The following is a 23,616-nucleotide window of genomic DNA, read 5'->3' on the forward strand; positions in this document are numbered from 1 at the left end:
TTAACCACTCTGACGAGGTGCTTCAGGAACAGGTTGGAAAGATTCCGTGGGATCTAAAAGAGGAAGTGACTGTGACAATGTGTTGCTGGGAATTAATTCCCTGGTAATCCAGTGGTTAGGATTCCATGCTTCCACTACAGGGGTCATGGGTTCAGTCCTTGGTTGGAAAACTAAGATCCCTCATGCCATGTAGTAATGTTCCTGGTACTTTGTTTTCCCAGTTAATGGAAATCTTTTTATTTCTTTTTTTTGGCCATGCTGTGCAGCTTGCTGGGATCTTAGTTCAATTCCCTGACCAGGGCTGGAACCCAGACTCACGGCAGTGAAAGGGCTGAGTCCTAACCACTGGATCACCAGGGAATTCCCTGTGGAAATCTAATTTTATTTTTAATTTTAAAATATTTTTATTTAAAATTATTTTATTTATTTATTTTCTTTTTGGTTGGCATAAATTTCCTTTAATAATTTCTACATTTCCAGTAGGATTTAATTTTGAGGTTTAACATATCAAGCCAGTATTATGTTTTGCAATTTTAGTAATTCTGGATTCCAGGTCATTTAAGATGAAAATGGAAATGCAAAATTTACTTAAGTAATTTAATTTTCTTCTTCTGTAACATCTAAGTCTTCATCCTCTTCATCATCATCTTCTGTTTGGTGATCCTTTCTTAGTCGACAGGTCAATACCTGTCCTGTTCCAGATACACACTTAGCAGACAATGATCTTTGAAGAGGTGACTTCGAATTTGCTCTTACAATATCTAAACAGGATGAATAATCTTGCGGATACAGAGAATGTCGGAAAACCTCTAAATCTTCTTCTTCATCAATCTTTTGTATATTTTGGTAGGCAGCAGTGTAGACCTCTAAAGCTTTGCCGTGAAATAACATTTCAATAGTGATGAATTCTGAAAATATAGTCTTTATATCCTTTATTTTCTGCTTTTCAAAATTGTCAATAGTTTCCTCCAGATGACGAGTTGTTCGGGTAGCATCCATTGTAGCTCTTTGTAATTCAGTTTCTGCCTGTGAAATAACATGTCGATCAGATGGGTTTCTCTGACGTGTTCTTTCTAACTGAGTTAACTGTTTAGCTTCTCGATTCCTTGCTGTTAATGTTGCTTTGAGATCATCTCGCTTCATTTTTACAATGGTTCCATAAGCTTTCAAAGGTTCAACTACTTTGGCTTCAAGTCTTTCAACCTATTGAGAATTATTATAAAATATAACTCGGCTTGTCGATAATCTTGAAGTTTGGCAAACTCGTCAGCAAAGTTTTTCAGGCCCTGCTTTAAGTGCGGAGTCTCGGTAGAAGCATATACGTTGATTTCGTTCACCAGGAGGTCCACTTTGTCTCGCAGTCGGGCAGTTTTCCACACGTAAGCAGCAAAGATCTGGCACAGCTCTCCGAAATGTTTCTCCACATTGGTGACAGCATCTTGCAGTTGTCTGGTCTGAGCGTCCCGGTTTTCCAAGCTGCGCCTCAACATGCTGCCTCACTCATGGCCGGAGACCCTGGGCTGAGACCCAACGACAGGGTCTTGGCGCCCGGACGTGCGCCGGGGCGCGACAGCCCGCCCCGTGCACCCAAATTATTTTATTTTTAATTTTTTGTTTAATTTTAAGCATTTAATGGAAATGTAATTTTTTAAAACCTTTTATTTTGTATTGGGGAATGGCTAATTAACAAACAATGTTGTGATAGTTTCAGGTGAACAGCGAAGGGACTCAGCCATACCTGTACATGCATCCATTCTCCCCCAGATTCCCTCCCATCCAGGCCGCCACATAACACTGAGCAGAATTCCCTGTGTTACATAGTAGGTCCTTTTTGGTTAATGGAAATCTAATTTGTAGTGCAACAGATAAACAGGAGAAAATAGTGTATCTACCACGGATCCAAACTCAGGAATAAATAGACATATGAGATATAAATGAATTCATGAGTGTAACTTCCCAGGCAGCTGCTTAGGGATATTAGAATCTAGGCACAGTCACATCTCTTCTGTTTAATGAAATCTGACATAGCGAATCCACTTTCTCAGTGTCCTCTATCCTGTTTTGCTATCGGCTTGCTTCATAACTTTAGATAAGTCCCTTCTTTCTGAGTGTCAACTTCCTCAAGAAAGAGGAGTCCATGGGAATTCCATGGCAGTACAGTAGTTAGGACTCTGCTCTCACTGTTGAGGTCCCGGGTTCACTCCCTCGTAGGGGAACTAAAATCCCTGGGAGGTGCAGTCAAAACAAAAAAGGAAAAAAAGAGGAGTTCAGAATAGACAATATGTAAGGTCTTTTCCAGCTTTCAGCTTCTACAAGTCTATGGTCAGAAGGGAGGATTTCCTTTTGAATTTGAAGACAGTCCCTTGCATTAAATGGATTTTAACCTATTTAAATCATAGTTTTAATTCTTCTGTGTATTTTTTAAGGTTGCAATTGTGGCTCAGGACTTGGCAGCATTCCACACTGCATCATCAGAAATGGGGCACCAACAGCATAGCCATCACTTAGTAACCACAGAAACCAGACCTTTGACCTTAGTGGCAACATCCAACGGCACCCAGATTGCGGTTCAGGTGAGTACGATGGCAGCTGTCCTCTGTCGGCAGCAGTGCTGTTCAGCCCTCAGCCTTGTCACTGTGCTCTGATGCATGGCATTCACAGAAGCAGGCCACAGAATAGTACGCAGTACTTAGCTCCTTTAAGGAAATTGCCATGTTTGAAATAAACTCAAAGAGACTAAAACTTTGTTTGCTACTATCTTTGCGTGTTATAAGGGAATTTATAACAAGAAGTATAAAGCTCCTGGTATATACATCCCTGTGTGTACCTGACCAGCCATCTTTACTGTCAGAATAAAAGTTTTAATTAGGCAGGATTCCATAAAGCATTTAAGAATTATTCCTTGGAAATGAACCACCTGTAAACATAGACTCCCAAGTTAGTCCTCAAAAATGTCTCTGCACAACAGCTGTATGTTATGATGGGGAATGTCAGAAGACTATGAAGAATACAGTCTCTGGGAAGTCACTGCATTCAGAGAATCTAGAATATGAGGTGTAGATTACCTTTCCTTGGGAAGTTTGTTTTGTTTTAACATATTTACTTGGAAAGGGTTAGAATGCACTCAGGAAAATGCCAACTGTTGGTTTTAAATTAGTTTATGGGCATGAAGCTAAAGGCTCATGAAGCTCTCTATCTCCAACAGAAAAGATAAGCATCTTTTTGTTCCTTGCATGTGTGAAGATTTATCAAAATCCTGTATAAAGAAACTGCAGCATTCTCCCCAGCAGGAATGTTTGTGTTTTGTGGATGAGCATTAGTACTTTAACAAGCCCAGGTGTTAGAATTATAGAGAGAAATTTTACTTCTGGGATATTATATTTCTTTGGCATTATCTTGACTGTGGCTTTGTGTATGTTCCTGTTTCAGCTTGGAGAACAGCCATCTCTGGAAGAAGCCATCAGAATAGCATCCAGGATCCAGCAAGGAGAAACGCCAGGGTTGGATGATTAATCCTCAGAACAATGGAGCAATAAAGCCAGAGAAGCCTTTCATCTTCAGGCAGCAGAGATCCATGAAGCCCGGGCCCAGGAAAATTAGAAATTTTCCATTCCCGAAACACTGTACACATTTTTATGCAAGAGTGGAGAACATTTTATTCTTGACACTTTTGTGTATATAACCCTTGGAATAGATTTCCTGAACTGATGTATTGTGTACAAGGAAGTATGAAATTAGGGCAATACAGTAATTTTTTATGTTACTCTTTTATCAGATTGCAAACTCCTAGAGTCTACGTGCAAGACCAGTGAAGTCTTACGGAGTCTTATGATGGATTTTTAACTTACTATGAAAAAAGTAAATAAAGGCTGTATTGAAAATGTCAAAGGTTCTATACGTCAAACAATCATAATTCCAAAAGCCATCATGGATAATAAAGGATGTAAAGCCTTCAGATATTTCCCTCAGCTAGTAGAGTGTCTGCAGTTTTTGTTCTACTGTATACTTGTCCATTTTTATTTGTATTAAATATCTCACGGTTTGAAGACTATTCATTACAGTTTTCCACCCCTGTTAAATTCCAGCTCTGCAAGCTGAAGTGCTAATTATATTAGCATTACATTGGATTATGTATAAAATTACAAAGTTTGGTTATTTAAAATTAAAAAGTTAAATCCAGTACTTCGGTTTTGTTAAAGATGATTTCCTGAGTGTTCAGTTTTTTTGTTACTGTTTCTTAAAAATAACGAACTATCAAAGCTTGACCACAGGCTGGAGCCCGGGATAATAGTGCTGTAATTGGAAATGGCTTTACTCTGAAAATTAGGTTAGTGGGTTGGTGTAAATTATTTATTTTTGCTTATGTACCTTTGTTTTAAAGCTTATTTACCCTAAAGTTTATTATTAATTTTGAATACAGCAATTTTTAAAATGTTACCTTTATATTTGTTTCATTAAATTGGTATGGGGTGGGGGGAAGAGTTGTAGAAAACACCACTAATGTAATTGGTTAAAATACAATATATATATATTGAGAGTATATTATGTATCAAGCACAGTAAGTACTTTTCCATACATATTTATCTGCTCATAACAGGAGTTTGTGAGATATATGAGATTTAATACCTCTGTACATGAGAAAGCTGAAGGTTCAAAGAAGTTGTGTCTGCCCAGAACTTGGTGAGGCAAGGCAAGGACTTGAGAAGCCAGACGACTGACTCCCATGTCCAGGGTGTTTTTTTTCACCACACCACAACTGCCTCCAGATTATGTATATGAGCTTTGGTGATTTCTTTTTTTAAAATTTCTGGTGGCATGCCGAATCTCAGTTCCCTAAACAGGGATTGAACCCATGCCCGCTGCAGTAGAAGGGCAGAGTCTTAACCACTGGACCTTCAGGGAAGTCCCAAGCTTTGGTGGGGATTTATGATTGCCCAGTGACCTGATAAGCATCTGAAAAACCATCTCTAATGTTAGAAATTCAGTGTAGGGGCCACCAAGTTCCAAAAAAGGTGGGGGGAGAGTGTGTGAGGGTTGTCCTGTAAGAATCACTTCTTTGCTGTTTTCACCATGCTTTGTTTGCCAGAGAGCTGAAACAGGGCTGTTTTTCATTTCAAGCTTTACAGTAAAAAGGAAAAAATGTTGTGCTGTTTTATTTAATATAAATGTTATCTTTGATCAGGTTCTTTGAAGTCTTTGCTAAGAAGGGTCATGACTTAGTCATTTGAAATGGGAAACCCGGCAGGGTTGGGCAGGGCGGATTGGCTGCTTCCCTTCAAAGCTCTTCAAAGATATATAACATTAGAAAAGTCTTAGTCACCCACAGTCTCAGTCTGCATTCTTGACAGAGACATTTAAATACACACAACTCCCAGCTGAGGCTCAGAAAGGGGTCAGCATGGGGCAGGGGCTGAGGTAGGGGTGGGATAGAGGAAGAACAGGATCTTGAACTGTGCTCCCGCCTTCCACTCTTCCTCTGGGGACTGGCTGCCAACCCAGAGCTGCTCTGCTGAACCCAGCTGGCTCTGCTGTGAACCAATACCCAAACCTCCCTAGGCTTTGCCTTTCACCTGCCTTTGTTTAGAATCGGTGTTCATCCCTCACCCCAGCTCCTCTGCCTGGTTTGGACAGAGCTGAGCTGGATGCTGCTGTTGGGCCTGATTGTCCCTCAGCTCAAAAGAAAACGCCTTCCTAATAGCACCAGAGAAGAGGGCAGGGGGTGTTGCTGGTTTGTCCCCTGACTTCCTGGGAAGGGAACTCAGGAGCATAGACAGTGTATTCCCCCAAGGGAAAACTCCAGCTGATGCACTGAGAGTTATGAGTAAAGCTGGTGTGGGGTTTCTTCTTAGCCCGCGAAAGTTGAAGAGTCCCCCCAAGACACTTGATGAAACTAGAGTACATCTTTTTTTTTCTTCCCCAGCTGCTCCACGAGTCTTGCAGAATCTTAGTTCTCCGACCGGGTATTGAACCCAGAGCCATGGCGTTGAAAGCACCAAGTACTACGCACTGGACCGCCAGGGAACTACCCCAGGGTACATCTTAGCAGATGTAGCTAGTTGGAGCATAACTCTGCAATATGATCCAGACGATGCTCAAGGCAAGCCTTTCAAGTCCAAGAAACCCTGCCCCCACCTCCCACTCTATCCCAGACACAATTTGAAGCCACTACAAAGAGAAAGTACGTTGGGTACAGTCTGCACTCCAATTTAGGAAATAGAAGGATTTGGCTTCCTTAATCCTGTACAGGTGGCAGCTACCCAGAGGGCCACACTTCTCCCTGTGCCCGCGCACTGCACCCCCAGGTCATTAGGGGCAAACTAACAGCCAGTCTCACATCCTGCCCTCCTGTATGGCAGCCCTGGGACTAGGGAACTTGGGAAACCATGCACTCAGGGCTGACATGGTCTGGATTCCATGTCTCATCCTGAGGAATTTACATCCCAGTGTTTCCTGGCTCAGACAAGTTGTAGACCGGTGGAGCAACAGTGGGTGGGGAGTGGGAGGGTGAAAGGAAAGGGGCGGAGCTGGAGTCTGTTGTCAGAAAGAAAGGAAAGGGAACAGGAGGGACAGGAGGCAAGGCTGCCTCAGCCCCTCCACTGTAAGCACTTCTACACTTAACTAGGTTTAAGTGTAAACTTCCTTCAGGGATGAGGGGGTCTTTCGAAGAATACTCCAGCCAAACACACTCTTTTCTTTGGCCTGAGGAACAGGGTGTGTGACTAGTACCGTTGAGGGCCCCGCGCTTGGGGCTGAATGCACTGTGGTTGCAGTCTTAAAATTCATAATCATTTTATCTCTGATTTTGTGTCAAGGGAAGTCTCATGGAACCAACAATGGAGCAGGCAGGCACAGCGGTGGAGGGAGCGGGGGTCCCTGGAGCCTGACCTTACACAGTCACATTCCCTACGGCCGCCATGGATGGGTTCTCACTATCCCTCCCCTGCCTGGCAGGGGTCTGGTGCCAGTGCAGGATGGTGGGTGTTGGGGGCATGGTGGTGGCCATTCCCACCTACTGAGCTCATCCCAGCTCTGAGTTCTAATGATGCTTGGCAGTAGCCTATGTGCTGTGGGCTGGGGTGGCAGGCCTGTGGGAAGGGGAAGCTGGCAGCTTTTAGACCAAAGAGACCACCCCCTCAGGCACCCATGAGGTCCTATGCCCTGGAGGGCTCTTTCTCCAGGTTCTGTGCCAGGAGGATCCTCACCTCCTCCTTCCACTTTTCCAGACCTTAGCTCTTGTTTTTCTCTTCTAGCCACCTCAAGGTAACCTCCTGGAATTACACAAAATTCAAGTTGTATAATTTCAGTGATTCCAAATACAAGCTAAATACTTCATTTAAAATTGGTATTGCATAAAATGAAGAGTAAAATTGATACTAAAAATTTAAGTCTTTAATTTTTCTTTACTTAGGATGACATTAAGTAGCAAATAAAAACACCATAACAAGTCATAAGAGAGTCTGTGAAAGAAGGAAAAAGTTTATGTATTATGCATCTGTGTATAAGAGGTGGAGGCTGAAATATACATAACAGAAAATTTACCAGTTTAAACATTTTTGAGTGTGCAGTTCATTAAGTACATTCACTCTGTTGTGTAAACATGACTACCATCTGCAAAACCTTTTTATCTTCCAAAACTGAAATTGTACCCATTAAAAACTCCCCCTCCCCACTCCCTCCAGCCCCTGGCAACCACCATTCTTTCTCTTTCTATGACTCTAGCTGAACTTGGTACTTCACAGAAATGCAATCACATGCTATTCGTCCTTCTGTGTCTGGCTTTATGTATACCTTCGATAGCCCTTTTCCTCCTGCTTTTTGACGAAGAGTCCCCATTATTTTCTTTTTCTTTTTACACTAAGCCCTGCAGATTATGTAGCCTGCCCTGCCTAGGAAAGCTCTTCAGTTCTCTTTTTGCTGTCACACAGGAGGTGTGACTCGTGTTTGGGGAATATATCATATGCTTCTGCTTTTTAGGTTATGGGCTCCCATAGGGTAACTGGGAATTTCTACTTCCACAGAATTCTAGGCATCCTGCAAAGCAGGTCACCTCTAGCTTCTAAACTCACCTGCCTTGAGAGACACAAAGAGTCCTCAATCCTTCATGCAGAAATTTCATATTGTGTATAGAACTCGGCTAAAATTGAAAGACAGAAGGCAAGTCTTGTGAGCATAAAGCATGCTCAAAAATCAGGATAATTGCATGAATAGTTAAGATGAAAATTAGCTGGCAAAAGTTTTTTCTTCTCACTTTTCTGCTTTTGAATGACAGAGAATAGCATTCTTGCTCTAATGTCAATCCTAAATTTCTCCTAGATTGCTTCCTTTCTGCAGTTTCCCTGGACACACAGGAGGCATCCAAAAACAAGACAGAGCACCTTCACTAATCTGTCCGGAAGGCCATCTGCATAAGGAAGGATGTGGAAACACAGTTCTAATCTGAGTTTCAGACTCAGTCCCAGAGCCCTCTAGATAAATTCTGCAATTTCTAAGAAAAAAGGTAAAATCTCTGCTGCCACAAGGGAGTTGTCTTATCTTTTTAAATAGGGAACTTTTGCTCCAAGCAAGTGATGGCACTTTTGTGCCGATGAGGACGCTGGGAGGGCAGTAGGTCCAGATGGGAGCAGCTGTTATACTCACCAGACCTTTTACCCAGACAGAACTCATCAGCTAAGCGGTTTCCCCACTGCCTTAGAGCTTCTCTAACTAGTAAAGTAATGCTCAAAATTCCAAGCCAGGCTTCAGCAATATGTGAACCACGAACTTCCAGATGTTCAAGCTGGTTTTAGAAAAGGCAGAGGAACCAGAGATCAAATTGCCAACATCCACTGGATCATGGAAAAAGCAAGGGAGTTCCAGAAAAACATCTATTTCTGCTTTATTGACTATGCCAAAGCCTTTGACTGTGTGGATCACAATAAACTGTGGAAAATTCTGAAAGAGATGGAAATACCAGACCACCTGACGTGCCTCTTGAGAAACCTGTACGCAGATCAGGAAGCAACAGTTAGAACTGGACATGGAACAACAGACTGGTTCCAAATAGGAAAAGGAGTATGTCAAGGCTGTATATTGTCACCCTGCTTATTTAACTTATATGCAGAGTACAACATGAGAAACGCCGGACTGGAAGAAGCACAAGCTGGAATCAAGATTGCCAGGAGAAATATCACTAACCTCAGATATGGAGATGACACCACCCTTATGGCAGAAAAGTGAAGAGGAACTAAAAAGCCTCTTGATGAAAGTGAAAGAGGAGAGTGAAAGAGTTGGCTTAAAGCTCAACATTCAGAAAATGAAGATCATGGCATCTGGTTCCATCACTTCATGGGAAATAGATGGGGAAACAGTGGAAACAGGTCAGACTTTATGTTTTGGGGCTCCAAAATCACTGCAGATGGTGACTGCAGTCATGAAATTAAAAGACGCTTACTCCTTGGAAGGAAAATTGTGACAAACCTAGATAGCATATTCAAAAGCAGAGACATTACTTTACCAACAAAGGTCCATCCAGTCTAGGCTATGGTTTTTCCAGTGGTCATGTATGGATGTGAGAGTTGGACTGTGAAGAAAGCTGAGCACCGAAGAATTGATGCTTTTGAACTGTGGTGTTGGAGAAGACTCTTGAGAGTCCCTTGGACTGCAAGGAGATCCAACCAATCCAATCTAAAGGAGATCAGTCCTGGGTCATTGGAAGGGCTGATGCTAAAGCTGAAACTCCAGTACTTTGGCCACCTCATGAGAAGAGTTGACTCATTGGAAAAGACTCTGATGCTGGGAGGGATTGGGGGCATGAGGAGAAGGGGACGACAGAGGATGAGATGGTTGGATGGCATCACTAACTCGATGGACATGAGTTTGAGTAAACTCTGGGAGTTGGTGATGGACAGGGAGGTCTGGTGTGCTGCAATTCATGGGGTTGCAAAGAGTCGGACACAACTGAGCGACTGAACTGAACATTCTGAAATTACAGAATATTCTTTGAATCAGAAAATCAGGAACAACAGAAAAGTGGACAATTTTTGGTGTGCAAAGGTGAAGTTGGTGAAACCTTGTGGGTGTATTAAAGTCAAAAAGAAAGCAATTAGCTAAGAGATGAAAAGCTCTGGTGAGCCTTGGGGTCAGCCACCAGCAGGAGGCACTAAGTAGGTTCAGGGAGCAGTTGACAGCTACACACGGCTTCACCACTTCCTTCTGGAAGGAATCAACTGGCTGTGGCTGGATGAGGTCAGTCTTTAATCTCAAAGGAATTCATTTCATGCTAGGAGAAAACAGGGTTAGTGATAGGAAGAGAAGAACCCTGACTGCCTCCTCAGGTCATGGCGTTTGACATTAGGACAGGGGTCCCCAACTTCTGGGCTATGGACCGCTATGTCCTTTCAGATCAGTGGTGGCATTAGATTAGAAATAAAGTGCACAGTAAATGTAATTCTCCTGAATCATCTAGAAACCACCCGTACCCCACCCAGGTCTGTGGAAAAATTGTCTTCTGTGAAACTGGTCCCTGGTGCCAAAAATGTTGGGGACCACTGAATTAGAAGGAAATGCCCACACCAGACTTAGGAGACTAGCTTTGTCTCTTGGCTCAGTCTCACAACCACTTCTGGCTTTGTAACCAGTGTTGACCAAGGAAATACTTCTGAGCACATCTGAGATTTAGTCCTGATGCCAGTTGCAATTCTTGTGACTAGAAGGTGCTGAGGACTAAATATTGTTTTCAAGCCTGCACTTACAGGGCAAATCTCTGCCAGGCCTACTGGGTCCCAAGTACTAGTCACTTACTCTACCAATGTTCAACACTCCTCAGCCCAGTCCTAATTAATGTACGGGCAGGTTGTTGGCAGTATTTATTAGTGGCATCCTGCATCCCTGCATGGGCTTCCCTGGTGGCTCAGCAGTAAAGAATCTGCTTGCAGTGCTTGCTTCGGCAGCACATATACTAAAATTGGAATGATACAGAGAAAATTAGCATGGCCCCTGTGCAAGGATGACAAGAAAATTTGTGAAGAATTCCATATTTTTTCAGGATGTGGAACACATGTACACCCATGGCTGATTCATGTCAATGTATGGCAAAAACCACTACAATATTGTAATTAGCCTCCAATTAAATAAGCAAATTTAAAAAAAAAAAGAGAGAGAGAATCTGCATGCAATACAGGAGGCCACTTGTAATGCAAGAGACCAGATCCGATCTCTAGGTTGTGAAGATCCCCTAAAGAAGGAAATGGCTGCCCACTCCAGTATTCTTGCCTGGAGAATCCCATGGACAGAGAAGCCTGGCAGGCTACAGTTCATGGGGTTGCAAAGCGTCAGACACGACAGAAACTAAACCACCACCACCACTATCACTCTGCAGTCTCGGGGTAAGGTCTACAGGGCCACTTTCCTCCATCTTCACAGAAAAAGCCACTTGCTCACTCAAAGGCAGACCCCAGTTCAGGGCCCCAGAGTCAACCATGACTGGATGCAATAGGGTGCTGAAGCTCTTACCCAACGTCCTTAGCAACCATTGGGATGAATGCCCTTTCCTGCCCTACCCTTGGATTTGAGTCTAACAAGTAGGCTCTGACTGGGGGCTTCCCTGATGGTCCAGTGGCTAAGACTTTGCAGGGGGCCTGGGTTCGATCCCTGATTAGGGAACTAGATCCCACATGCCATAACTAAGAGTTCAAATGCTGCAACTAAGAGTTCAAGTGCATACCACCACTAAAAATATCCCACACTCTGCATAGACAAATAAAATAAACATGGAGGCTCTAACCTTGTTGCCAGGGTTTGCAGATGCTACTACTCTGGAGATATTTTAAAAAGTGTTTTTAAAAAAAACAAAACCTATTGCCTTTAACTACCTTCTTTGGCTATCTTTCTTCCTTTTTCTTCCTTACTGGGTATCAGAAGACAAGGAGGAGCTTACTCATACTGTATATGCAGTGACTAAGATTTACTCTTTCAGAGGAAGAAGAGCCTGTTTCTAGCTCCACCTCTGAAACTAGGAAGTTAGAACTTAGCACTCAATCCCTAGGAAAATTTTTCAAGCTTTCCTAAATGACCCTTCAATCAGTGACAAACCAAGACTAAATTATAAACTAGTTTTAAGCATATAGCTGTGTGAATGTATGGTCTTCAACTGGATGTGAAAGTATGAATGATCCTCATAAATCTAAAGTTGAGCAAAAGAAGCTGGATGCAAGAGTATAGACCAAACTATTCTCTTTATTTGAAGTCAGGACACTGACTACCTCTGCTAGGGAGTGGGGCTGAGGATGAAAAGAGAGCCAAGAGGGGAGTCGAAGAGCCAGCTTCAGGGGCATGTGTATAGGGCCCTGTGCTTTGAAAGACCCCACAGTTGACTTCAAGCTCTGCAGTCACCATCTTAAAGTTCTTAATAAAACTGGAACATTGCATCTTCATTTCTCTTTGGGCCCTGTAAATTATATAACTGCTTCTGGGTATTGGTGATGTTTTCTTTATTTTTTTATAATTTTATGTGTTTATTTTATTTTAGCTATTTTTGGCTGCACTGTGTCTTCATCGCTGCGTGAGTTTTCTCTAGGTGCGGCAAGCAGGGGCTACTCTCTGTTGTGGTGCACGGGCTTCTCACTGCAGTGGCTTCTCTCGTTGCGGAGCGTAGGCTCTAGAGCCCAGCCTCAGTAGTTGTGGTGCACGAGCTTATTTGCTCCGTGTCATGTGGGATCTTCTTGGACCAAGGATTGAACCCTTGTTCCCTGCATTGCAAGGTGGATTCATGACCTTACACACTTTTATTGCTAAATAAGAAAAAATAAAATTTCATTAACAAAGCAGATGACATAGGAAATTAGAAGAGGAAAAAAGTCACAGCAAAGCAAAATTTAAAGAAAGCAAAAGGAAGAAATTAATAAAGATAAAAGCAAAATGAATTATTTCAATAGCAGAAAAGCAATTGATTGATAAATCTAAAATCTAGTTCTTTGAGGTTGCTGCTGCTGCTGCTAAGTCACTTTAGTCGTGTCCGACTCTGTACGACTCCATAGACGTCAGCCCACCAGGCTCCCCTGCCCTTGGGATTCTCCAGGCAAGAACACTGGAGTGGGCCGCCATTTCCTTCTCCAACGCAGGAAAGTGAAAAGTGAAAGTGAAAGTGAAGTCGTGTCTCTTAGCGACCCCATGGACTGCAGCCCACCAGGTTCCCACCAGGAACCCACCAGGCTCCTCCTCCTTGCATGGGATTCTCCAGGCAAGAGTACTGGAGTGGGGTGCCATTGCCTTCTCCGAGGTTGGAGGAAAGCAAACAATAAAACTGATAAACCACTAGCTAACATGATGAAAAAAGACTAAATAGGGAATTCCCTGGTGGTCCAGTGGTTAGGACTCTGTGCTTTCACTGTCAAGGGCTCAGGTTCAATTCCTGGTTGGGGAGCTAAGATTCCACAAGCCTTGTGGCGCAGCAGAAAAAAAACACAACAAAACATAAATATACAAATAAGGAATGAGAAAGGGCTTATAAGCATGGGTAAGAGGAAATAATGAGAAATACAAGTGAAAACTTGGCCCTATTACAATTTAAAATCTGAAAGAAATGGATAATACTCAAGGAAATATAAATTACCAACAGGGACTCAGAGACGGTAGAAAATCTAAATACACAAATAACCATGGACAGAAGCTGTCAAAAGCTATACCTCAAAGAAAAGTGCTGAACCCAGACTCATTAATGAGCAACTTCTTTCAAATTTTCACAGAATCAACCATTCTTATACTATTAAAGCTGTTGGAAAGCAGAGAAAGAAGCAAACATTCCACTATTTTGTGAAGCCAAAATCTTATAGAGATTGTACGACAGAAAAACTATGGCTCAGTTCCATTTATAAAAATAGATGCAAAATGCCTAAATGAACATAATTTTGCAGTATACTTTGAAAGCAGCTTGACTATAGTTTATTTCAGGAAGGATAGAGTGGCATAATAGAAGGAAATCCATTAATTTAATTCACCACATACATAATTAAAAACAGAAAAAAAGACTAATTAAGAGAAATGCTAAAAAGGGGGTATAATGGAATATTCACTCCTCAAATATTCTGATGAAAGAATATTTCTCTAATATGGTAGATATAAATCAAGTCCACATGTACATATATACACATCTTATCACCCAATATTATTCAGTTCAGTTCAGTCACTCAGTCATGTCTGATTCTTTGTGATCCCATAGACTGCAGCACACCAGGCCTCCCTGTCCATCACCAACTCCCAGAGTCCACCCAAACCCATGTCCATTGAGCCACTGAGGCCATCCACCCATCTCATCCTCTGTTGTCCCTTTCTCCTTCTGCCCTCAATCTTTCCCAGCATCAGGGTCTTTTCAAATGAGTCAGTTCTTCGCATCAGGTAGCCAAAGTATTCAAGTTTCAGCTTCAATATCAGTCCTTCCAATGAACACCCAGGACTGATCTGCTTTAGGATGGACTGGTTGGATCTCCTTGCAGTCCAAGGGACTCTCAAGAGTCTTCTCCAACACCACAGTTCAAAAGCATCAATTCTTCGGCACTCAGCCTTCTTCACAGTCCAACTCTCACATCCATACATGACCACAGGAAAAACCATAGCCTTGATTAGACGGACCTTTGTGGACAAAGTAATGTATCTGCTTTTTAATATGCTGTCTAGGTTGGTCATAACTTTCCTTTCAAGGAGTAAGTGTCTTTTAATTTCATGGCTGCAGTTACCATCTGCAGTGATTTTGGAGCCCCAAAAAATAAACTCAGCCACTGTTTCCACTGTTTCCCCATCTATTTGGCATGAAGTGATGGGACGAGATGCCATGATCTTAGTTTTCTGAATGTTGAGTTTTTTTTTTAAATTTTATTTTTTAACTTTACAATATTGTATTGGTTTTGCCATATATCAACATGAATCCACCATCCTGAACCCTCCTCCCTCCTCCCTCCCCATACCATCCCTCTGGGTTGTCCCAGTGCACCAGCCCCAAGCATCCAGTATCCGCATTGAACCTGGACTGGCGACTTGTTTCATATATGATATTATACATGTTTCAATGCCATTCTCCCAAATAATCCCACCCTCTCCCTCTCCCACAGAGTCCAAAAGGCTGTTCTATACATCAGTGTCTCTTTTGCTGTCTCGTATACAGGGTTATTGTTACCATCTTTCTAAATTCCATATATATGCGTTAGTATACTGTATTGGTGTTTTTCTTTCTGGCTTACTTCACTCTGTATAATAGGCTCCAGTTTCATCCACCTCATTAGAACTGATTCAAATGTATTCTGAATGTTGAGCTTTAAGCCAACTTTTTCACTCTCCTCTTTCACTTTCATCAAGAGGCTCTTTAGTTCTTCTTCACTTGCTGCCATAAGGGTGGTCTCATCCGCATATCTGAGGTTATTAATATTTCTCCCGGCAATCTTGATTCCAGCTTGTGCTTCCTCCAGCCCAGTGTTTCTCATGATGTACTCTGCATAGAAGTTAAATAAGCAGGGTGACAATATACAGCCTTGACGTACTCCTTTTCCTATTTGGAACCAGTCTGTTATTCCATGTCCAGTTCCAACTGTTGCTTCTTGATCTGCATACAGGTTTCTCAAGAGGCAGGTCAGGTGGTCTGGTATTCCCATCTCTTTCAGGGAAAGAGAAAGCCTTCCTCAGCGATCAATGCAAAGAAATAGAGGAAAACAATAGAATGGGAAAGACTACAGAGCTCTTCAAGAAAATCAGAAATACCAAGGGAATATTTCATGCAAAGATGGGCTCAATCAAGGACAGAAATGGTATGGACCAAACAGAAGCAGAAGATATTAAGAAGAGGTGGCAAGAATACACAGAACTGTACAAAAAAAATCTTCATGACCCAGATAATCACAATGGTGTGATCACTCACCTAGAGCCAGACATCCTGGAATGTGAAGTCAAGTGGGCCTTAGGAAGCATCACTATGAACAAAGCTAGTGGAGATGATGGAATTCCAGTTGAGCTATTTCAAATCCTGAAAGATGATGCTGTGAAAGTGTTGCACTCAATATGCCAGCAAATTTGGAAAACTCAGCAATGGCCACAGGACTGGAAAAGCATAGAACATAGTTTGTGTATTTATTTCATCCTTGCCATATTTCTGTGCTCTTGTTGTTTCTAACTACTGGTTGATAAACATACAGACAGACACACAGAGCCCTGGAAAGTCAGCACAGCTTAGTCATGGTGGGTGGGAGTGGGGACAGGCATCAAACACAAGACTTGGCTGCTTCAGAAATCTTTGACGGCAAACCTGCTTTGTCCGCAAAACGGGTGATACAGTCAGAAGTGACCGGAGCATGTGTGAGCTATCCTATGCTCCAAACTGAGTTTCTGGATCAGTTAAATTCTGAAGCTGGTTACTAGGGACAAAGTCTTTTATTCTGCACTTAGAAGTGAGCCTGCAATAAATCAAGAGTGATCCTGGAAGCCCCTTCCTTATCAGCACTCACCATGGACGACAGGCAGAACACAGAGCTGCTTGTCTGAGACCGGCCGGAAGACCAGTCCAAATGAAATAACCAGGCTGAGAGAACCGGAGCACACGCTCCTATCCCAAGAGCAAAGCCAGAGAAGGGAGAAAGGGACATGAGAAAATGGAAGGAGGGCTGGGGCGTCAGTGACCAGAAAGAGTGGAGAGCTACAGGATGTCAGAAAAAGCAGGGTATGGTTCTCCAGGACCTCTGCCATATTCCACTTGCCCCATCCTGTTTTAGAGCAATGTTACAGCTTCTCTCTTGTCTCTCTCGTTAGTTGGTACCCAGGCATTTTGGAAGTGAGATTTTTGATAAATTTGTATATTTCTCTGTATGGTTAATATATTTACTGTAGGCTAATTTTTTTTTTAGGCTAATTTTTTAAATAGAATCATTATATAGTTTTGCAACCTTTTTAAAAATTATATCTTAGATATCTTTTCATTTTGTATGTATAGCTCTATCTCATCATTTGGCAAACTGTGGTTACTTAATATTTAATAGACATTCAGGTGGCTTCCAATTTTTGGTATTATATGCCATACCTAGAACACAATTCTCCAGATCTCCATTTGGCTTATTCCCTCACTTAATTCAGACTCCTGCTCAAATGTCACTTCCTCGAAAGGCCTTCCTAGATCACCCTATTAAAATAGCACCTCCCCCCAACCCTCTGGGGCTTCCCTGGTGACTCAGAGGGTAAAGAATCTACCTGCAATGCTGGAGACCCGGGTTCGGAGCCTGGCGGGCTACAGTCCATGGGGTCGCAAAAGAGTTGGACACAACTTAGCGACTAAACAACAAACATTCTTTTACATATTTTTGCAGGCCTGTACCCATGGACAGAGGAGGCTGGTGGGCTGCCGTCTATGGGGTCGCACAGAGTCAGACACGACTGAAGCGACCTAGCAGCAGCAGCAGCAGCAGTAGCAGCAGAAAGGTTTAGTAGCATTGCTGAGTCAAAGATGATCAATATTTAAATTGCAGAAGAAACAGTCAAAATGATCTTTTAAAATGGTACCAATTTATACCCACCCCCATAGTGGACAGGAATGCGTTTCTCCAAACCCTTAGCAACACACCATAGTATTAATCTTCGCAATTTTTCCTCTTGAATTTAGAATTTAAAATACATGTGGGTTTTATGGTATAACAAAAAGGCAGAGGTGCCAAGTATGACTGTCTTTGACACCCATGGCCCCCACCGCGTCCTGCTACCCTAACCCTAGCAGCGCACTGTCCATGGTGGGGTCCTGTGACCCCGTCTTCAGCAAGTCTCCCAGGTAGTTCTCACCCTCACCTGACCCAATCCAGCTTGTGTGAAGGTTCTAGCGAAGGAGTGCAGCTATTCCAATACCCTTTCCGACGAGCTTGATCTTGCAGCTTGAGGAGGGACACACGTGAAGGGGTGATGCAGGAAGGGGACACTGGTCTAGCCAGCCAGATTAGCTGAGTCAACCCTGGTGATTAATGGGGTGATAGATGTCACAGCCAGATCGCCCTCACACGCGAAAGAGCGAGTCTTGAAGTCAGTAGTGACACAGTCTCAGTTATACCAGCTGTATGACTATGTGATATAGGCATTTAATCTAGTTGGGTTTCATTTTCTTTCATTTTTTTCATTTTCTTCATTTGTAAAAACATGAATTAAAATACCTCGGAGCATTCCTATAAAGATTAGATAAATATGGAAAGCATCTGGCTTAGTGCCTGCCATATACAGCCAGCACTATAGCCTTCCCAGCTCCCTCCAAAGCACCCCAGCTTTTTTGTGGCCCTTAGGATATTTCTCATACCCTGACTCGTATAAAGGTAAGGGGCAGTAGGCAGGATATGGATCATGCTTGAACAAGGCACACACCCAATAGAAGATGCCAGGTAGAGTTGATTTCTGCATTCAGGAACTAATTCACCCTCATGGGTATTTTTTTTCCATGTACATATTTATGCCCACCAATCAGCTGATCGTACCTAATACTACTGGGTACTCTCCACCCAGTTAGCTCCTGGATGAGCTCATCTCTCAATCCAGTCTGAGCTGGATTTTTACAGAACTTTAAAACTGACTCACCACTGAATCATTAAAACATAGCAATACCCAAACACACCCCTGTTGCCACACAAAAGACCAGCAAGGGGTGTCTGCCTCATCTCCTTTCCCTCTCCTACTGAGACAGGGCCCCTTGTTTCACTGGAGAGGTGTCATCACATCTTTTGTGTTGCAGTAATCTGAACAAAGCTGGTTCAGCCAATCACAGTGTGGCCGCAGAGACTGGCAGTCCTGTAGTCCTCCAGATCATTTCCTGTGTGTGTCACTAACCCAGGAGGAGAGGCAATCAATCAATTACCGACTGTGTATTTAGCACTGCTGTTCTGTTGCTCACTCGCTCATGACTCCTCCTGTTTATAAATAGATTCCTGTGACGTGACCTTTTCAGTTACTGAAACTCATTAAGAATTTAGAGAAAAGCAGCTCTTTGCAAGTATTAACAATACTGGAGAAAATGGGACTACTTAGTTCCATTCCTCTAAAAAGGAATTTTGAAATAGCAAATAGGAAGCATGATGTTTTGGCTGCCTCACAGAGCTATAATTTTAAATGTTGGTTGAGAACTCCTCTCTTATCTAGGAATGCTATGTCCAGTGGCCAGTACTGTCTCGGGAAAAGTCTTAAAGTTAGCATTATTGCCACAGGCCTTACTGAGTGCAGTGGACTATCAAGCCTTTGAAGGCCAGAGGGGCCATGTAAAGGCTTAGATGACTTCGAGTAGGCCTGAAGGCTTCTCTAACTAACACAACTGGTTATAGCAGAGGTTTTGTGTATGTACACACACAGTGGTTTTTTTCCCTTTTTGTTTTGGCCGTGCTGCAAGGCATGTGGGATTTTAGTTCCCTGGTCAAGGATTGTGCCTCCTGTAGTGGAAGCTTGGAGTCTTAACCACTGGACCACCAGGGAATTCCCCAGATACAACTTTTAAGTACCCTAGCACGGTCTTTCAGTGTTGAAATCCCCAAAGATAAACTGAATGAGAATTTTAGATCCTCAAACTTTTTGTACATAATCTATATAATTGATACAATTGTATGTAATGGAATCTGCTGTTGATCTTACATAAATGTTAGAAGGATAAATGGAAAGAGTATGTTGGTAATCCTTAAAGATTAATTAGGCATGAAAATAAAGTACATTCATTCCATTAAAATACAAGCTTTCAACTGGTCACTCTTTCCTAGCTATACTTTTCAAGTTCTTATCAATACTATCTCTGTTCTGATTTGATCATCCTCACTGGCTATACACAGACTTAACTGTTTATTCACATTGCGTGTTTAGTCGCTCAGTCATGTCTGACTCTTTCTGACTCCATGGACTGTAGCCTGGCAGGTTTCTCTGTCCATGGGCATTGGGTTGCGCCAGGGGACCTTCCCAACCCAGGGATCGAACCCAGGTCGCCCACATTGCACGTGGATTCGTTACCCTCTGAGCCACCAGGGAAGTCCTAAGTTTCACGTTAGGCAAACTTGTTTTGAGGACACCAGGAATCACAGGCTGCATTTACTGATTAAAGCCATTAACAAGTATGATTATTCTCAAATAACACTGCTGTAATTAAGGACTTTCCTGGCAGCCCAGTAGTTAAGACCTTGCCTTCCAAGGCAGGGGTCACAGATTCAGTCCCCAGCTGGGGAGCTAAGATCCCACATACCTCATGGCCAAAACGTCAAACATAAAAACAGAAGCAATATTGTAACAAAGCCAATAAAGAGAATAAAAAATGGTCCACATAAAAAAAAAAAATCTCTAAAAAAAAATTGCTATACTTAAAAGTACACACAAGATTTATTGAACACTATTTGTAAGGCACAATGCTAGTCTCCCATTTAATCTATTGAACAACTAAGGGGGAACTGGATTTGATTATTCTGTATCAGAGTGAGCTGATGAACACGCGGTGAAGTGGTCAAACAGTGTCATCCATCAGAGGGTATTACGGCAAGCGACAAAGTACAGAAATCTAAACTACACCTGAGAAGTAAAATGCAAGCAGTGGTAGGGTTACCACATTCCAGCCTGAGAACTGGATTCTGGAGCCAAATGGCAGTTGGTAACAGTTAAGAGCTGGGCTGAAGTGAGGTGAGCTTTGCTGAGAGAACCAGTGGAAGAGGATCGGTAAAGACACCAGGAAGATGAAGAAAAACAGTTGAATTTTTCAAGCATATTATTTGGTTTTTAAGTGAAAAACAGATTTGACCAACATGACTTAAAAAAAAATTAGATATCTATTAGAGTAGGCTTATCTTTAGAAAAAGTTATTTCTCCAGAATAAAAAGCATAAGCTAGAAAGGATTCAGCTGTGGGTAAAAGCAGGCTAGTCTTGAGAAACATTCCTAGAAGCCTTACATCACTGTGAAAAATTAGTTCCTAGTTCTCAAGGACCTTTCATTCAAAAGTTCATGGCTTATGTTTACGAGAATACGCACATATATTTATGTGCTGTATAAAAAGTATTTGAGAAGGTGATTTAGGACTCTCAATTATAAATTTTCAGGGCAGAAGACTTATTTTGCTGCTAGGACAGGTGAATGGGCCAACAGCGGATGAAAGCCTTTACTTGGTAAATCATCATTGTTAAAGGAGAGAAACAGGTTAAGTTTGTTCTCCCAGAGCATGATTTTTACTCAGTTATTACAACATTACCACAAAAGCTGCCTAGTAACATTAGTTAAAAACAACACAGGGTAGGGAAAGAGCAGGAAATTTGAATTAGATATGCCCCGGGGCAGGTGGGCGTAACCCCTTCTCTCAGTACAGTGAGTGCTGTATTCTGAAGAGCGTGAAATTTAAAAAATCGGAACAATCGTTTAGAATTTCAGTTAGGATATTGCTGCAGTTAAACCCATAACGCTGTGCCATGTTCTCAGCCGCAGGAGGCAGGGCCTGGATTTCTTACTCATTTGGGCACTTTTGTTGTTTAAAGAACACTACATTTTAATTATTCCGGAAACATTTATTAAGCACCTTCTTTGGAGCCAAGGCACACTGCTGTTTTCTGCAGCTCTAAAGATAAATAAAACTTGATCTCAGCCCTGGTTGGGAGAGAAGCCAGACAAGTAAACAAAGGGTGTTACATAGTCCACGCAGGGTGTGGTGAAAAGTCTGGAGCAGGGAACATCTATTTTACATGGAAGTGGAGAAAGTCAAAGGATTCTTGCCCTGAGTATCACTTTTAATGATACTTAAAAAAATTTGTTTTCGTCTTTCCCCCAGTCATTCTATACATCTGGTGGGAATTTACCTCTCCTATTCTGTGTGAGGACCTGGGTGTGAACCAAGAAATCTTCCCTTCCCATTGGGAATCCACACCCTTTTTGCCCCCGCTGATTTTAAGAATATCCCAGTTTAGGGAAGCAGAGAGGTGGCAAGGTTAAGAGTTGACAAACAAGGAGTATTAGAAGAGTTTTCACCTCCAGGAAGGGGGCTTCGGCAGAGGGTTGCGAGGTTAAGTGGGAGACTTCTGTATCATTTGAACTAATAATATTGAGAGATAAAATAAACCAATAAATATGTAAGTAAGGGTCCTATTATCACTCAGAAGATACTGAGCACCTAAGCCGTATCATTTACTTTGCTGACAAACGTCCACATAGTCAAAGCTATTGTTTTTCCAGTAGTCATGTATGGATGTGAGAGTTGGACCGTAAAGAAAGCTGAGCACCAAAGAATCGATGTTTTTGAACTATGTCATTGGAGGAGACTTTTGAGTCCCTTGGGCTGTAAGGAGATCCAACCATCCATCCTAAAGGAAATCAGTCATGAATATTCATTGGAAAGACTGATGCTGAAGCTGAAGCTCCAATTTGGCTACCTGACGGGAAGAACTGACTCATTGGAAAAGACCCTGATGCTGGGAAAAATTGAAGACAGGAGGAGATGGGGATGACAGAGGAGGAGACGGGGATGACAGAGGATGAGATGATCAGATGGCATCACCAACTCGACGGACGTTGAGTTTGAGCAAGCTCTGGGAGTTGGTGATGGACAGGGAAGCCTGGCATGCTGCAGTCCATGGGGTCGCAAAGAGTTGGACACGACTGAGTGACTGAACTGAACTGAAGCCATATCAGAATACTGCAATAAACAAAAGGAAAGGTCCTTATACTCAAGGACCTCATTTTCTAGAACGGAATAGTAGTTAACAATCAACACACTCTGAGATAGATAAAAGCCTGTCAAGGAAATGAAGCAGGATGTTGTGAAAGAGTGAAGGGGGTGGGAGGCAGCATGATTTTGCATACATAGAAACAGCAGATATAGAATTCTTTATATAGGAGAAGCTTGGGGCAAAAAATTAGGGGGCAGGGGTGTTTAGGAAGCACACTGCTTTCCATACAACTCATGTTACAGATCAACAAAGAGTAGAAGTTTTACAGAGTTATTTTTATTTATACTTCACATGAAATTTAGAAAATGTCAACTATCCATATCAAAGAATTTATATTTCTCACTAGGAGGGAAGAGGTGTTGGAGTGCTGAATCACTTCAGGCATGTCCAACTCTTTGCGACCCCATGGACTGTAGCCCACCAGGCTCCTTTGTCCGTGGAATTCTCCAGGCAAGAATACTGGAGTGGGTTGCCATTGGGGAGGGTGCTAAAAACCACTCCTTGGCTTTTCAGAGAATGGCACTCCTTGAAACATACAAAATAGTAGAGTTCCTGTCTTCTGAGCTTAAAATTAAGTTTGGATTAACACACACAAAAAAGAAATATCAGTTAGCAAATATTTGGAGAAAATGACTGTTTACTCTGCACTGCATCTTCAGTTATGTAATCTCAGGGAATTTCCCATGTGATAAATACTAAGATGTGTTTCCATTACTAAAAATCCAGCTTAAATTTTAACTTTTGAAAAGTGTTAGAACAGCATATATGGTCAAGTGTTAATATTCATGAAGTGCCACAAGCCCATGAAAACTGTCCAGTGATATGAATCAAAACAACAAAATTAGATCAACAAACATTAAGTACCCAGAGAGTCCCTTGGACTGAAAGGAGATCCAACCAGTCCATTCTGAAGATCAGCCCTGGGATTTCTTTGTAAGGAATGATGCTAAAGCTGAAACTCCAGT

At 42.3% G+C, this 23,616-nt stretch overlaps 1 protein-coding gene, 1 non-coding gene and 1 pseudogene across 7 annotated transcripts in view; 2 read left to right on the plus strand and 1 right to left on the minus strand.

The window, feature by feature from the left end:
- ZNF143 (zinc finger protein 143) overlaps positions 1 to 4,437 on the plus strand; it is a 66,147-nt gene extending 61,710 nt beyond the window's left edge. For all 6 annotated transcript variants that reach the window (XM_027563243.1, XM_027563241.1, XM_027563242.1 and 3 more), the window contains exons 15-16: positions 2,427 to 2,573; positions 3,430 to 4,437. In XM_027563243.1, the coding sequence (XP_027419044.1) occupies positions 2,427 to 2,573; positions 3,430 to 3,513 (231 nt within the window). In that variant the 3' untranslated portion in view covers positions 3,514 to 4,437. The remainder of the gene's footprint in view (positions 1 to 2,426; positions 2,574 to 3,429) is intronic.
- Positions 584 to 1,526, minus strand: LOC113905662 (annotated as a pseudogene).
- Positions 4,438 to 10,912: 6,475 nt separating the features above from the next.
- On the plus strand, positions 10,913 to 11,019 carry LOC113906090. The gene has a single exon (XR_003514780.1). It is a non-coding gene; the product is annotated as a U6 spliceosomal RNA (small nuclear RNA).
- Positions 11,020 to 23,616: the final 12,597 nt, after the last annotated feature.

Source organism: Bos indicus x Bos taurus, chromosome 15 (genome assembly GCF_003369695.1).
Source record: "Bos indicus x Bos taurus breed Angus x Brahman F1 hybrid chromosome 15, Bos_hybrid_MaternalHap_v2.0, whole genome shotgun sequence".
Lineage (NCBI taxonomy): Eukaryota > Metazoa > Chordata > Mammalia > Artiodactyla > Bovidae > Bos > Bos indicus x Bos taurus.